Source organism: Protopterus annectens, chromosome 5.part0 (assembly GCF_019279795.1).
Source record: "Protopterus annectens isolate FY-2018-M chromosome 5.part0, PAN1.0, whole genome shotgun sequence".
Taxonomy (NCBI): domain Eukaryota; kingdom Metazoa; phylum Chordata; order Ceratodontiformes; family Protopteridae; genus Protopterus; species Protopterus annectens.
Genome location: NC_056735.1, coordinates 667481883 through 667498808, shown reverse-complemented (window position 1 = coordinate 667498808; position 16926 = coordinate 667481883). Strand labels below are relative to the sequence as shown.

Sequence of the window (16926 nt, the reverse complement as noted above, 5' to 3'; positions counted from 1 at the left end):
TGTTCCTCAAGGCCTTCTGTGCCCAGCCATCCACCTCCTGGGTATCTCCACCCTTCGACGAGTTACTGGACATTATTTGTCGAAGGGTGTGGGAACACCTAGACTCTGTGGAGCCTGTCCCCACTCACCCCAATAAATTCTTGTCTGCACCCCCCGATAAGCAATTTCTCACTAAGGGAGTTCCGGTAGATGCTATGGTGGTGGCATCTGCCACTCAACAGGATGTGGCAGCGGCTTCAATGTCTCTCTATCCACCTAACAAGGAATCTAGGAGCATGGATAGGTACGGGAAGCTTACCCTATCTTCAGCGACCTTTACCCTGCGGTCACTGAATTATTTCTGCCATTTCACAAGACTACAAAGGGATCTCGTGAAGGAGTTGGGAGATACCCTGTCGGGACATGTGCCTGAGGCGTTGGCTCAGTCTGTCAACGCCCAGCTGTCGACCCTGTCGTCCGTCATTAATTTGTCCATGAGGCTCATTTCATATGCGGCCGAGGGGGCAGGTAGAGCAGCAAGTTCAGGCGTAGCCCTAAGGAGGCAGGTCTGGATGCGTTTGTGTCACTTTGCGGAGGCGTTCAAGTCTTCTTTCACAGACGCCCCCTTTGATGGGTCCTCCCTCTTTGGACCCAAGGTGAAGGACACCCTCACTAGATGCGAGCAGGAGGGCAAGACCTTGTCTGCAGTTGGAGCCCGTTTTTCGCTTCCCACGAGACCTTATCCCAAGGCTCAGAGGGGAGGAAAGATGTGGTTCAAGAAATCACAAAGGTCTTTCCCGGCTCATCAAGGTGAGCCCCCCTCCAGAGGCAAGGGAGGGGGGAATTATTCTGGAAGACGTCGCCCTAGAGGCGGCACAGGCCCGCACAACACAGGAGACCGCAAATCCTTTCGCGGCTCATCCTTCCAACAACCCTGAGGGACAGCCCGACTGTGCATCTCCGGAGCCAGTCGGGGGTCGATTTTCGGAGCACCTGAAAGCCTGGGAGTCCATCACTCAGGATCAGTGGGTGCTCCGGATCATCGCCGGAGGTTACACCATCCTGTTTATTCATCCCCCCCCTCAGGAAAATCCCAGACGTTGCACCCAGTCAAAGGGTTCAAGCAGCTACAGAAGTGGTAAAGCTGCTGGAAAAAGGAGTCATCCAGCCAGTCCCCGAAGGCCAGGCCAGATTAGGAACTTACTCAAGATTATTTTTGGTGCCAAAAAGAACAGCGGACTTGAGACCTATCCTGGATCTCAGCCTTCTCAACCGCTTCGTAAAGAAGTCCAAGTTCTGGATGGTCACGCTACAATCCATTTTTCCATTGCTGGAAGAAGGAGTTTGGATATGCTCCATCGATCTCAAGGACGCCTATTATCACATCAAGATACACAAGCTGTCCAGGACTCATTTACGCTTCCGCCTGGGAACCAGTCACTACCAGTTTCGAGCCCTGCCCTTTGGTCTCACCACAGCTCCTAGGGTGTTTACCAAGTGCCTGGCAGTGGTAACGGCTCACCCGAGGCGTCTTGGATTCCAGGTGTTTATATATCTAGACGACTGGCTCCTCACTGCTCCCACCAAACATCTACTCACTCATGCTGTGACTACTACCATCGAATTGGGTCAATTGCTGGGCATAACATTCAACTGTGAAAAGTCTGTATTGCTGCCATCACAGCGTGTTGCCTTTATAGGCGCAGAGCTAGACTCTATGAAAATGCGAGCCTACCTCCCAACAGAAAGCATAAGGATTTTACAGAACCAAGTCAAGGACCTACTGCCCCATCGGAAAGTTCCGGCCAGGTTAATCCTTCACCTCTTAGGATCCATGGCGACCTCTATTCTATTAGATGTAGTGCGATCCTATCTCACCAACATTCGTAACTGATGGGCTCGGAGCCGAGAAATGGCTCCGACTCGGCCGATAAACTAGCACAAAGTCTCTGATTGGCTGGGCCAACCCCTCTATCCCAGGATGCACCACACCCAAGCCCCCAGATCTTGTTTGCCGCTTCTAGAGATACGAAGTGGTCTTGAGTTGGCTGTGGCTAAGTACCCTATTTTTTTAGTCAAAATTTTGGCTTTTGGTTGGTTTTTTCTTAAGAATTAATCAAAAACAGCTATTTTCATAGCTATCTTGTCTGACTGTGTATTGATTATTTTAGGTTAAAGTTTGTTTTCTGTGGTAAATTCCAGGTGTTTGGTGGGCTAGGCCTGTTTAACTTAGAGGGCCTTAGCCCTGCCTTTAGAGTGTTTAACTTAGAGCTCTATCCCCATTCCTTTCCTCCTTCTGTGTGTGTTTTCTGAGAATATCTGGGAAAGAACATAAGCCTTCTGGCTTCAAGAAATGTACCAAATGCGGATACAAAATGTCTATCACAGATGGCCATGACATCTGTGTTTACTGTCTAGGGGCCAAGCACTTGCAAGAGTCTTGTAGTGTTTGCCATGCCTTCTCCTCGAGGGTCCTCCAGGAGAGAAAAAAATAAACTGATTTTAAGAGGATTAATCAGACCTTCCTTTGAAGAGGTTCTTCTATCCTCAGAGCCTCGTGGTAAGAAGAAGAGGTCATTGGCTCTGACCAGTCCGTCGGATCCGCCGGCCAAAAGAGGAAAATCTATGTCTTCATCTTCGGAGCCATTGCCCTCGGAGCCGACAGATGAGAGACCAAGTTCTGCTTCCCCTTCCTCGGTTCCACGGGCTTCGGAGCCGATGGAAAGGGGTTCAGAATTGGGATTTCTCCCCTCGGCTCCTATGGCTTCGGAGCCGATAGAGGGTTGGCTCCGGGATTGGTTTCTTCGGCTCCTACTTCATCGGTTCCGAAGGAAGTTTCTGTGTTTCTTGAGTCTGCCTCGGCTCCGATGCTGTTGGAGCCGATTCGGAGCTGAACTCCTACGGTGATTTTGGAGCCTATGGAGACAGTTTGTCGAGCCCCTTCGGTTTCCTCCAAATCCTCTAGGCTCTCTGATTCAGATCTGGACAGGGTCGTCCAGAGGCTCCTACAGTCACCGGTCTTTTCCAAATTGCTGTCGGCTCCAGCCCAGTTGGCTACGGAGCCAGCCTTGCCTGTATCATTGCTTCCTCCTTCGACAACCTTAGTGTCGTCGGAGCCAAAGTTTACAGGAGCTGGGAAAGTTGTCGGGTCAGTTCCAAGACCCACTGCTAGTCCGTCGGCACAAACTTCTGCTCTGACCCTCTCGATACTTTCGACAGGTCCTGGTACTCGTGGCTGTTCGGTCGGGCCTGACGGGGAGTCATCGGGCCTCTGGTTTCGGCTCCGAGTCTCCCTCTTGGTGCTTCGGCGAGGGGAGCCCCGACTATGGTCAGGGCCTCGGAGGTGGGTCTTTCAGCAAATTCTGGTGGACCCGCCCTTGACGCCATGAGGAGTGCACTGGCAAAGCCCCTAGTTACTTCTCCGGAATCTGTAGCTCCTTTCCTGGCAACGACTGGAGCCTCTGTTGCACCCCTGTCCTCGGACAGCGGGGCTCCCAGACCTGAGAATACCTCCTTCTGTGGTCCCTCAGTTTCCGAAGGGCCATCAGTGTCCTTGCCTGACGAGACCCCTAGGAAAAAGACGTGTAAGAGGAAGCACGCGGACTCCCCAGATGAGTCCGTCACCTCAGACACCGATCTGGATGATGCGGAAGGATCCCCTAAGTTGTCCTCTGACGATGTCTCGTTCTCGGACATACTAGAGATCTTGAGACAGAGGGGCGACTGGCCTTCCAAGACCCCTTCCGCGGAAGAGTCGGTGTTCCTCAAGGCCTTCTATGCCCAGCCATCCGCCTCCTGGGTATCTCCACCCTTTGACGAGTTACTGGACATTATTTGTCGAAGGGTGTAGGAACACCCAGACTCTGTGGAGCTTGTCCCCACTCGCCCCAATAAATTCTTGCCTGCACCCCCCGATAAGCAATTTCTCACTAAGGGAGTTCCGGTAGATGCTATGGTGGTGGCATCTGCCACTCAACAGGATGTGGCAGTGGCTTCAATGTCTATCCATCCACCTAACAAGGAATCTAGGAGCATGGATAGGTACGGGAAGCATACCCTATCTTCAGCAACCTTTACCCTGCGGTCACTGAATTATTTGTGCCATTTCACAAGACTACAAAGGGATCTCGTGAAGGAGTTGGGAGATACCCTGTCGGGACATGTGCCTGAGGCGTTGGCTCAGTCTGTCAACGCCCAGCTGTCGACCCTGTCGTCCGTCATTAACTTGTCCATGAGGCTCATTTCATATGTGGCCGAGGGGGCGAGTAGAGCAGCGTGTTCGGGCGTAGCCCTAATGAGGCAGGCCTGGATGCGTTTGTGTCACTTTGCGGAGGAGTTCAAGTCTTCTTTCACAGACGCCCCCTTTGATGGGTCCTCCCTCTTAAGACCCAAGGTGAAGGACACCCTCACTAGATGCGAGCAGGAGGGCAAGACCTTGTCTGCCGTCGGGGCCCGTTTTTCGCTTCCCACGAGACCTTATCCCAAGGCTCAGAGGGGAGGAAAGATGTGGTTCAAGAAATCGGAAAGGTCTTTCCCGGCTCATCAAGGTGAGCCCCCGTCCAGAGGCAGGGGAGGGGGGAATTATTCTGGAAGACGTCGCCCTAGAGGCGGCGGAGGGCCCCGCAACACAGGAGACCGCAAATCCTTTTGCGGCTCATTCTTCCAACGTCCCTGAGGGACGGCCCGACTGTGCGTCTCCGGAGCCAGTCGGGGGTCGATTTTCGGAGCACCTGAAAGCCTGGGAGTCCATCACTCAGGATCAGTGGGTGCTCCGGATCATCGCCGGAGGTTACACCATCCTGTTTATTCACTCCCCCCCCCAGGAAAATCCCGGACGTTCCATCCAGTCAAAGGGTTCAAGCAGCTACAGAAGTGGTAAAGCTGCTGGAAAAAGGAGTCATCCAGCCAGTCCCCGAAGGCCAGGCCGGATTAGGAACTTACTCAAGATTATTTTTGGTGCCAGAAAGAACAGGGGACTTGAGACCTATCCTGGATCTCAGCCATCTCAACCGCTTCGTAAAGAAGTCCAAGTTCTGGATGGTCATGCTACAATCCATTTTTCCATTGCTGGAAGAAGGTGTTTGGATGTGCTCCATCGATCTCAAGGACGCCTATTATCACATCAAGATAGACAAGGCATCCAGGACTCATTTATGCTTCCGCCTGGGAACCAGTCACTACCAGTTTCAAGCCCTGCCCTTTGGTCTCACCACAGCCCCCAGGGTGTTTACCAAGTGCCTGGCAGTGGTAACGGCTCAGCTGAGGCATCTTGGATTCCAGGTGTTTCCGTATCTAGACGACTGGCTCCTCACTGCTCCCACCAAGCATCTACTCACTCTTGCTGTGACTACTACTATCGAATTGTGTCAATTGCTAGGCATAACATTCAACTGGGAAAAGTCTGTATTGCTGCCATCACAGCGTGTTGCCTTTATAGGCACAGAGCTAGACTCTAAAAATGCGAGCAAGGATTTTACAGAACCAAGTCAAGGACCTATTGCCCCATCGGAAAGTTCCGGCCAGGTTAGTTCTTCAACTCTTAGGATCCATGGCGGCCTCTATTCTATTAGTTCCGCTGGCAAGACTGCACATGCGGATTCTACAGTGGCTCCTATCAAGCCAATGGTCCTTCCAGGAACTTCTGTTGTCCCACCCGATAATTATCACGGACTCGTGTCGGCGGGATCTTCACTGGTGGCTTCTCTCCTCCAACCTTAACCTGGGCAAATCCTTCTACCCTCCATCCCCCATTGCCACGGTGACCACGGATGCCTCCCAGATGGGGGGGGGGCATTATCTGGGCAGGACTGTCCAAGGCACTTGGCAAGATCATGAGACTCGTCTACATATCAATGTCCTGGAAATGAGAGTGGTGCTTCTAGTGTTGCAGGCACTACACAGCTCTCTCCCACTGGGGACGATTACGATTCTTTCAGACAATATGTCAGTGGTTTGGTACCTCAACAAACAGGGAGGGACCAGGTCTTACCCCCTTTGCAGAGAAGCCATGAGAGTGTGGGAATGGGCGATTGCTTCCCAGAGGTTTCTAGTGGCAACTCACATTCCCGGGAAATCCAATGTTATAGCGGACAGGCTGAGCAGGGACATTCTGATGCCCCACGAATGGTCCCTCAACGATCAAGTGGCGGATCGGATCTTCGCCCGGTGGGGGTTGCCTTGCTGCGAACTATTCGCCAGTCCGCTGAATGTGAAGTGTGACAACTACTTCTCCTTGATCCCTGCTCAAGGGGAAGAACCCAGGTATGCGCTGGTCCACAAATGGCCCTCCGGTCTACTCTATGACTTCCACCCACTTACTCTACTGCCCAGACTGATTCAGAAGGCGATCCGTCTGGGAAGCACCATAATACTGATAGCCCCATTCTGGCCCCGTCAAGTGTGGTTTCCATTCCTGCGGAAGTATGCTGTGGACAGCCCCTGGATCCTGAATCTGATTCCGGACCTCCTGACTCATCAGTCGGGCCAGGCCCATCCATCTTTACGGACTCTCAAACTGGCGGCTTGGCTGCTCCACTTCCAACCTTAGTCAGGCAACAGGCTTTTTCGCCTGAGGTGGTTTGAATATTGTCCTCTTCGCATAAGCCTTCTACCAAGGGTATTTACTTTAGCAAATGGAAGAGATTTGCTATTTGGGCCCAGCGGCATAACCTTGATCCCCTGACAGCCCCCGTTTCCGCGGTTCTGGATTTTTTGGCTTCTCTTTTTAGCCAAGGTTCCGCCGTTTCTACGCTGAATGCACAATTAGCAGCAATTTCCAATTACCATGTTGCCTTTGATCCTTCACTCATGAGTCACAAATTGTGTAAGGCCTTTCTTAAAGGAGCGTGGTTGCTTCATCTCCCTATATCGCATCCAGTTTTGCCATGGGATTTGAATGTGGTCCTTGGTGCCTGGACGTCCCCTCCTTTCGAACCAGCAACAACTTGTGAGAAAGAATTCTTGTCATGGAAGACCGCATTTTTGGTAGCTATTACTTCGGCCAGAAGGGTTTCAGAACTTCAAGCCCTTTCTGCCAAGCCTCCTTATCTCATTTTCCATAGGGACAGAGTATCCCTGAGATTAAATCCATCCTTTCTCCCTAAGGTTTCTTCTGCTCTTCACCTTCAACAATCTATTGAGCTTTCAGTCTTCTTTCCCGATTTTTCCAACGATGCAGAATACAGATTTCACCAGTTGGATGTGCATAGACAATTACGTTTCTATCTGGATAGGACGCAGCAGGACAGAAAATCAGATCAACTATTTGTTGCCTTTGCAGGTAACAAAATTGGCAAACCAGTCACTAAGGCCACGATCGCCAGATGGCTCAGGGATTGCGTGTCCTTCATTTATTCATCAACAGGAAGGTCCCTTCCTTTCCCAGTTAGAGCTCATTCTACTAGGGCCATGGCAACTTCAACAGCTTTCCACTTCAGACTGTCTGTGGATGAAATTTGTGCTGCTGCCACTTGGTCTTCTCCACACACCTTTGTTTCTCATTACAAATTAGACTTGACATCCAGAGGTCGGGGGTTTTGGTTCCACAGTGCTCAGGAGTGTTTTTTCCAGTGAGCCTCCCAGGATATAGGTGCTAGGGACGCGGTCCCATCAGTTACGAATGTAGGCGAGATAGGATCGCACTACATCTTTTAGTTATGTACTTACCATAACGATTGATGTATGCGATCCATCTACATTCAGATATACCTCCTGCCCCCTACCTGAAGGATTTGGAGGAAACATTTTGGGGGTTTCCACTGAAGGTATAATTTCTTCTCTCTGGATCATGTATCTCTGTGAGTTGAGTGCATGTGAGGGAGAGTTTGTGTGGGGCAAACAAGATCTGGGGGCTTGGGTGTGATGCATCCTGGGATAGAGGGATTGGCCCAGCCAATCAGAGACTTCGTGCTAGTTTATCGGCCGAGTCAGAGCCGTTTCTGGGCTCCGAGCCCATCAGTTACGAATGTAGGCGAGATGGATCGCATACATCTATCATTATGGTAAGTACATAACTAAAAGTTAATGTCTGTTGTGTACTTCACAGATAAAGATTCTAGTTGTCTACTGATGTACTATGTTCTTCATCTGTAAATATGTTGTAAGTAATTGCTATGTAAATTGTTAATCACTATGTAATCCAATGTAACTACTGTCTGTTTATTTTAACTGTGGAGCTTTTCTCCCCGGGCCTCGGCTGAAAATGGAACTACGTCCAGTCGGACAATCCCAGTCAACAAATATAAATGAATAAATAATTTAGCTCTGCTATACTGAATCACAGTAATTTATCTCAGAAAATACTTTCTGTCTGACATAATAATATAAAAGAATATATGCATTAACATTAGCATTATCAAGCAGTTATGGTTATAGAACATTTATTTTTCTAGGCACGTTAATTCATCCTTCTAGTATACTTCAGTTTAAGATTATTTCAGACTTCATCATTTTCATTTGCATTGAGTAATTCATCTTCAAATTTGCATAAAACAATTATCTTTCATCAAATTTGTAAACGCTGCCTCATGTTTGTGAATTATCCATCATTTATAGGCATTGCTTGTTTATGACAACACAGTTACTCATATACTTTTAATAAAAAATGTAACATAATGAACTTTTTAACATTCTTTCTCATACACTTAAATTGAGCTGTCAGTCTGTATCAAAACAAGCATATTACTAGTTACCAATAAAAACAATAGTTTTGGTAGGGCTATAATTTCCTAATCATAAAGCAAACTTATTACATAATATACTTTAATATGCATTCAATGTCTAACATTTTTTATTAACCAATATTTCCCAATTCATTTTCAAAAAATACCCTCTCAAAAACATCAGCAAAATACTGTTTCTATTTTACCTATTAAGCTTATGAAAAAAAAAAACATGTTGGAGAATGGAACATGCTTAACATTGGCTTTATCTTTACTTAATACAAAGGGTCAGAGAGTTTTTCATATATTGTGTGCCTTCATTGTTAAAGTCACTGATATAAAGCATGGATATCAAAATAGCCATTCTATATTTTTTTCTCTCTTAAGGAATCAAATACATTTATATTGAATAGCAATATTTGAATTTTAAGAAATCAAAGGCACATTGATAGTCTGTGTTAGCTATTAGTAATTTGTATTACCTTAATTTAAAGCAGTAAAAACACTTCAGTAATCATTCGTATATGTCCTCAGTCTCATCATTGAGTTATTGTCTTGTACACAAGTTAAAACAGCAGTAAATCCGAATCCCTAAACTGGTACTGTTAGTATCAGTTTACATTGTATAAGTGTTGTGTTTACCCTTTATTATTTGACATACACAAAAATTCCAGTCACAAAATATTATTTAACCATTATCACTCACTCACTGAACATGTGTGAACTCTTCCATCTTCACCATCTACTTTTTCCCATTCATCTTTCACATCCACAAGACTCATATTAATAGCCATCTTAGTGGAGTTAAGTTATTCCTTTGCCTCATCACTATTATCAGTTAATTGTAACAGTGTTTTTAGTTTACCCATCATCTCTATACTTTTAAATACTTGCATGCCCTGTGGAAGAATCACTTTCAGAACCACTGGAAGCATCATGTTATATTTTATTTTTCATCTTTTATTGTCTTTGATTACTTCCATAAACTGTAATCTGTATTGTACTCTAACTTCAGAAAAATCATGGTCTGTTAAATATTTTTGACTTTCTACCATGCACCTCTTTCCAAGCTGCCACAGTTGCCATAGAACCTATTCTTTCTCATACCTTCACACAGACTGCACAATAATTATTCTTAATTTATTGTTGTGAGCAGTTGGTGCTCTTTTCAATAACTAGTGACTTCTTTATAATTGCAGTTCAGAGTGTCATCTTTGTTTTGAGACAATCCAAGCAAACTGCCTCCTCCTCACCCTCAAGTCAGCCTCATATTCTTCCTTGTTGATCAGTGTGTGTGTGTGTGTGTGTGTGTGTGTGTGTGAGTGTGAGTGTGTGTGTGTGTGTGTGTGTGTGCGCGTGTGTGTATAGGTCTACTATTGATGATTAAAATTTCAAAAAGCCGATTCCCATATGGCCGAGACCATATGATCATCTTTTGAAAATTTGAACATCGTAAAAACACAAAAAAAAAATAAATGTACCTACATGTTGCTAGCAGGGGTCAAGCCCCCCTGCACACTTCACACCCCCTACAGTTTAAATATGCCAACTTCGAGATCACACTACAGTGTGGAAGATGGAAACTTCCTATTCTGCACTCTGCGAAGATGTCCATTCTGCATGTTCAAAATTTCAGAAGTCGATCATATGGTCTCGGCCATATGGGAATCAGCTTTTTGAAATTTCGATCATGTGTAGGGGACCCATATATATATATATATATATATATATATATATATATATATATATATGATATAGATATATATATATATATATATATATATATATATATATATGTGTGTGTGTGTGTGTGTGTGTACATACATAGTAACTGCCCTACTACTCTGTTGTATATGCCTTTCACTTTTGTTTTGCTTTATCAACAAAATGGCATAATTTTCGTAATGAAGAATGTCTGAATTTAAATGTATTTTAAATGTGTTAAGTTCTTTGTCAAAGTTAACTCACACCAGATCTACGTGATGTATTTAAGAGACCCTTGCAAGTCTCAAATTATTGCCATCTTAGCAGAGATCACAGCAGTTATGTTTCTCAGACAGGCTGGCCCCCATTGAAAATAGATCTTTGCAAAACCCAGTTGGAATATCCTGGTAAACCAAAAAGCAAATTAATTAAATAAAATAAGTAAAATGTGCAGTAATTACCCAGTAGACAGCCCGAAAATCACATTGTTTCAACCATATTGTAATTAGAAAGGGACAGTGAGGTGTATATTGGAGCAAACTTGATCTGCATAAAAAATAGCTGATGGTTGAATTCCAACTAATTTTTGCTTTGGAGAGAATAGCTATGGTCTCTCTCCTGCCATGATTATCAACTGGAAATGTAACAATATTTTCATATGTGAAATCTGGGTTCTGAAATAACTTATGTAAACAAGGGTCATCATCATCAACCCTTTTTCTCATTTTTACATGAGGTTGGGGCTTCACGTCACCATTAGTCAATGTGACCAAATATCCTAGAGCCAGATTGTTTGCATAATATCCTTCAGTGACTGTAGCCTTACTTTCACATGGAAGGTAATATGTTTCCCTACATGGGTTGCTATTACTAATGAAAAAACTCTGGGAAGCAACTACAGACCACAAGTACAACAAACTCAGTAGCCGCTACAAGGATTGGAAGATCCCAGAATAAGTCAGAGCCATCCCCCTCCCTCCAGTTTATAAATACAGACTTTGGCACTTAACAAAGCAGTAATTAATTCCTTCAGTAGAGAAGTTTGGCCCTATTAAGGGCATTGATGTTCTTTCTTAATGAAAACGTCATAACCAGCTTGACACTTCAGCTCTTGGGATACTTATCATATATACTGGGCACATTGCATCTTCCTCGACATACTTCTGAGTAAGCTTCTACCACTGGCCACAGGAATAGTTCAGAAGACATTGTGTTAGCAAGAAAGCATTCAATAAATATAAATATTCTAATACTTCAAAATCTAACATGCAACACAGTCAGCCACTGTCACTGAGAATGTAGACTTAGAAGGCAAAATGTGCATTTTTATATGGGGCCTTCTGGATAGTTAATATTTCAAAAATACCACAAGAGCAAACAATCACCTAACCAGATGGCCCATGTTTGATTAGCAACATGGGGATTGGAGGGACCAAGTAGAAAAGGATGAGCTTGGAGTGTCTGACATCAGCTTGCTTATCTTGAGGGAGGGGGGAATTTAGGCTCACAGCACGGGTGACACCTACCAGTGGATGGGTATATTATTCACTAATAATAACCAAGATGGCTTGGACTAAGAATGCAGGGCTCTTTTACAGAGCTGGGGAAAGGGGAAAGCATATGTGAATACATAGATGCTTCCTCCTCCTGACTAGACAGAAACTGTGAGCCTACAGGACACTTATGGGAGTGATGGGTAAACCAGTCCTCTGGACCTGAAGCTGACCTGCCCTCTTCTATCTGGCTGTCACAGAGAGGGAAAGGGTGGGCTGATTAGCCTCCACAAGGCAATGCTGAACAGGTCATAGTGCTTTCACCTATCCTTGGAATGCCATGCTCTGTCCCCTGACAGAATGAATGGTGCAACTGGGAGTATGTAGAGAAGCAATCAAAAACGTCTGGGGGGTGTACACAGTCACTCGAAGTCCTTTAATAAAGAATGATTGTGACTAGCATGATTTTAAAATTTTATGGTCACCTATAGTAAAGTTTATGCACAAAAACTGAGGTTCAAGTGGCATTTCTCTTGGCAAACTTTTCAAGTGTGCCAGGTCCTTTCTTCTGGCATGGTGTTTTATACATTATGCTTGATGGAGAGACCTTGTAGTCTCAAAATCCTATATGCCATCTTTGCTTAGTCAGGCAATATATGTTAGCACTTCGACTCCATCATTGTCTCATTATTATCACTAGCTTACACAATAAAACATTCTGCTGCTATATAGTTTCTGAAAACTGTAGCCTATGTATATATGTCAATATTACAAAAGACACATTAGTAGGAGATGTGAATTGACACTGAATATATATGTATATATATATATATATATATATATATATATATATATATATGGATTCACTTTATAATCTTGAAATACTAAAACAAATTTTAGTATCCCAAGACTATAAAGCCGAAAGCCAAAGAAAACGACACCCAGAACCGCAAAATTCAAAATCATGATCATTCAAATACACACACCACCACAAAAACAAGCACACATACACCTACCTAATAACACTACAACACACAAAACAACACACACACACAAACACAACATAACAAACACACCTACCCTATCTATAAGCAGGGGGGCAAGCCTCCCTGCACCCCCCACACCCCTGCTACTTACATATACTAACTCCGAGGTCACACTAAACACACAAACACATAAAACCCACTACTACACACCCTCACTAAAATCCCTACCCAATACCCTTAAAAGAACACCAATTACCTGAATCCCCAGCTAAATCCACAAACCGCACCGCACGTCATGAACATAGCAAAGCAACGGCAGATTTGACATTTCCGCATTTGACATTATGCAGTTTTGCGTAACTGCACTTTTGACTTTATAGTCTCGAAATACTAAAATTCGGTATTTTAGTATTTCGAGATTATAAAGTGAAACTATATATATGTGTGTATATATATATATATATATATATATATATATATATATATATATATATATAAACTTGTGAAACTGGGTTCCAAAAAAGAAGTTGCTAAGAAGGCGTAAGTACATACTATAAGCAGAAGTCTGTTTGGAACTGGATATTGTAGTCAGGAAAATATTTCTATGAGCTACTAGCAAAACTTGGAAATCCTTGCATACCGTTTACTGTGATGTAATTGTTCTGGTCTAAGCAGTATAGGGAAAGCAAATGTTGGAGTAGTGCGTAGAGCACTGCTGCATTGGGCTAAACCAGTTTTGCTAAAGAATTTGAAGAAATAATTAGAGAGAATTTATTTCCTGCAAATTTCAGAGATAGACTATTATACTGTACATGCTGAGGCCATTTGAATGATTTGTTTTGGAGAGTATCCAGCTATGTCCAAATGTCACATGCAGTGGACAACACAAATGGTAATTCAAAGAGCAGAAGTAATTTTGAACTGGTATTTTGTTACTTAAGAGAGAAAGAGACCCTGTCAGTATAGCCTTCTCTTTGGTAGCTTTAACCAAGGGGTTATTTGCTGTTCCATTCTTCTCTATGAGGAAGTTCATTTGAATAGGTCTGAAGGTTTGTCCAGCATAGCACAGTAGGAATCAAATTCACCATTTTAAACTCCCTTTATAATTCTTCTACTTATTGCTGATAGCATGGAGAAGTTAAGGGGGCCTAAAATGGAATATGTGTGAGACCCAAAAGTACAAAAAATAAACTGCAAGCAATACTGAAATAGCAAATATTAAAAAATATTAAAACTTTCTGTTGTACCACAAAAATACACTCCTATATCAGTCAACATGGTAGGTGTGCCCCCAAAATCTGATTCTTACAAATGCTAACTTTAAGGTAACTGCACCTTGGAGAAGACAGAATACTCAGAGGTGACCAGAGCATTGGACTGCATATTTTCCTATACATTTATCTGTAGTTCTGCTGTTCTAAAGATTACAATAATTCTAGAACTGTTGGTAGGATAACTTTAGAAAGAACACAGCAAAACTTGACCAGCAAGAGTGATACTTTATGCACAAAATGCAAATTGTCATTGCAAAAGGAAAATTTTGGGCAGATTTTGTACTTTTAAACATTGTTTCCATGAAAATCTGAATGTATATCCTAATATATATAATCATTCTGCATTCCTTATTGGCTCTCATTTTAAGTATCTAAAAGTTTCATGCCCCTTATTTTACTTGCAGAAGCTTGAAAGGTGTGAATTAGTCTTCAATATGTTTATACTCCGGTACAACCTATGCCTTTTCTTAGCACATGGGCTCTTTCAGACATCTAAGAATTTTCTGCAGCATTTTCTGTGATTCTGTGTTCAGGAATATTTGAAGATGGGCATGCCAAGTTATTTTTTTTTTGTTTTTAATATTTTTCAGCTGCATCTACCATATGTAGAGTAAATATAAGTTATGAATGCATGTTGTAAAAAAAGGCTTAGCAGTTGCTAAAAGGAATTATTTAAATAGCACAGTCCTGGGACTGGTTTACATATGATTTTTCTTTGTCTGTGCTGACAAAAAATACAGATGTGTTTTTTTCAGATTTTGTTAATCATGCCAAGGAGTACTGCCTTAAGACGCACTAAAATGGTGTGTTTTCTTTTTTATTTTGAGTAATTGGTTTGGCCCACATACAATGCTGCATCAGTGCTTCTTATTTGAATGAAACTTCCATACTGCATATTAACATTGCAATATTGTTTTTCTGTTTTTGCAAATGTATGCAGACTCCACTACTCATCACATGGAGCCTATGCACAAAGCAAGCTTGCCGTTGTAATGTTTACCTATCAACTGCAACAGGTGCTGAGACAGGAAGGCAGTCACGTGACAGTTAATGTAGCAGACCCAGGAGTTGTGAACACTGATCTCTACAGAAATGTCTATTGGCCCATGAAAGTATTCAAGTGGATGACAGCTTGGCTGCTTTTTAAGGTAGGACATAAGCTTTCATCATATGCAGTTTCAAATCCTTTTTTATAAGTTTGTATAACTTCAACACACGACATCACCAAGAGTGAGAAACAAAATGTTATTTATTTATTTGTTATTTTACATTTGTTAACTGGGAGAGTCCGACTGGATACATGTCCATTTCCAGCGGAGGCCCGGGGAGAAAAGCTCCACATGTACAAAAGATGACAATCAATATTCATGGTTACATTTAAAAAAATGTAAAATTTTAAAAAGGTGATTTTATATATATATATATATATATATATATATATATATATATATATATATATATATATATATGGATCACCTTCAGATGCCCGAAACGCCAAACCGCCGACACACAAATCACCGACACCAAAAGACCGACAACAAAAAATACCGACAACGCAAAACACCGAATACCATTACACCAACACACTACACGTAAACAACACAGTACACTACATAACATATCCACTATCCCTAACCCAAACCCTAACCCTAAGGTCCGACACTGCACACTTACCCTACCTGCACCCTAACCCTAACTCACTTACCCACCTAACCCCAAGATCCGACACTACACACTCACCCTACCTGCACCTAACCCTAACTCACTTAACCCACCCCTAAACCCACAGTCCCTCACTATCCTTTACACCCTACCTGCACCTAACCCTAACTCACTTAACCCACCCCTAAACCCACAGTCCCTCACTATCGCACACTTACCTGTCCGCTCCTAACACTAAATCCCTCACTCTATCGCACACTTACCGAGTCCGTGGATTCTCACCTTGTCGGTCATCTGCGTTGTCGGTGTTTTCGACCGCCGGATTCCATGTCGGTGAAATGCGCTGTCGGGCATCTGAAGGTGACCCATATATATATATATATATATATATATATATATATATATATATATATATCGACAGCGCAGAAGACAGAAGATCGAAGTGAAGAAGACCGCGAATCGAAAGTGGCAGAACATCGACAATGCAGAAGCCCGGATGACAACACCAACGCCGAGGATGCCGACATGGGGAAAGGCTGTGTGAGTAGCGATGTGGAGATTGACGGTCTGTGGGGATAGGGGTTAAGTGAGTTAGGGTTAAGTGAGTTAGGGTTAGGGAGCGATAGGTGGGTTAAGTGAGTTAGGGTTAGGGTGGGTTAAGTGAGTTAGGGTTAGGGAGGCGATAGCCGGGTTAAGTGAGTTAGGGTTAGGGACGTGGGTAAGGTTTAGTGTGGGCTTGTAAGGATTTTGGTGTGCTTGTGTTGTGTGTGTGGTTTGTGGAATGGGGATGTGTTTTGTTTTCAATTGTTATTGTGGTGTGCAGTGTATGGGGTTTCGTGTTTGTGTACCGTCGGTTATTTCGTTGTCGGTTATGTGTGGTTTCGTGTTTATGGACTGTCGAATATGTGGTGTCGGTGATGTGGTTGTCGGTGTTGTGTGGTTTCGACTATGTCAGGTAGAACCATATATATATATATATATATATCTATATATACATGGTTACGTTGAAGTTTAAGATCTTTGTAGGTTTATAGTATGAAATATGTACAGAAATCATTGCACAGCATTTGAGTGTATAGAATGACATGATACCTAGGTTGATGTCATGAATGACAACCAGGAGAAAAAAGGTGGTTAGTTAAGAAGGGGAATTATTGAAAATTAGATG

The 16926-nt window shown here is 43.5% G+C and overlaps 1 protein-coding gene across 1 annotated transcript in view; it reads left to right on the top strand.

Moving 5' to 3' along the window:
- The window catches only part of DHRSX (dehydrogenase/reductase X-linked), a 1564048-nt gene that overhangs the window by 1155807 nt on the left and 391315 nt on the right, over positions 1–16926 (top strand). Inside the window, exon 5 of the mRNA XM_044072516.1 lies at positions 15037–15244. Coding sequence (XP_043928451.1) covers positions 15037–15244 — 208 coding nt within the window. The remainder of the gene's footprint in view (positions 1–15036; positions 15245–16926) is intronic.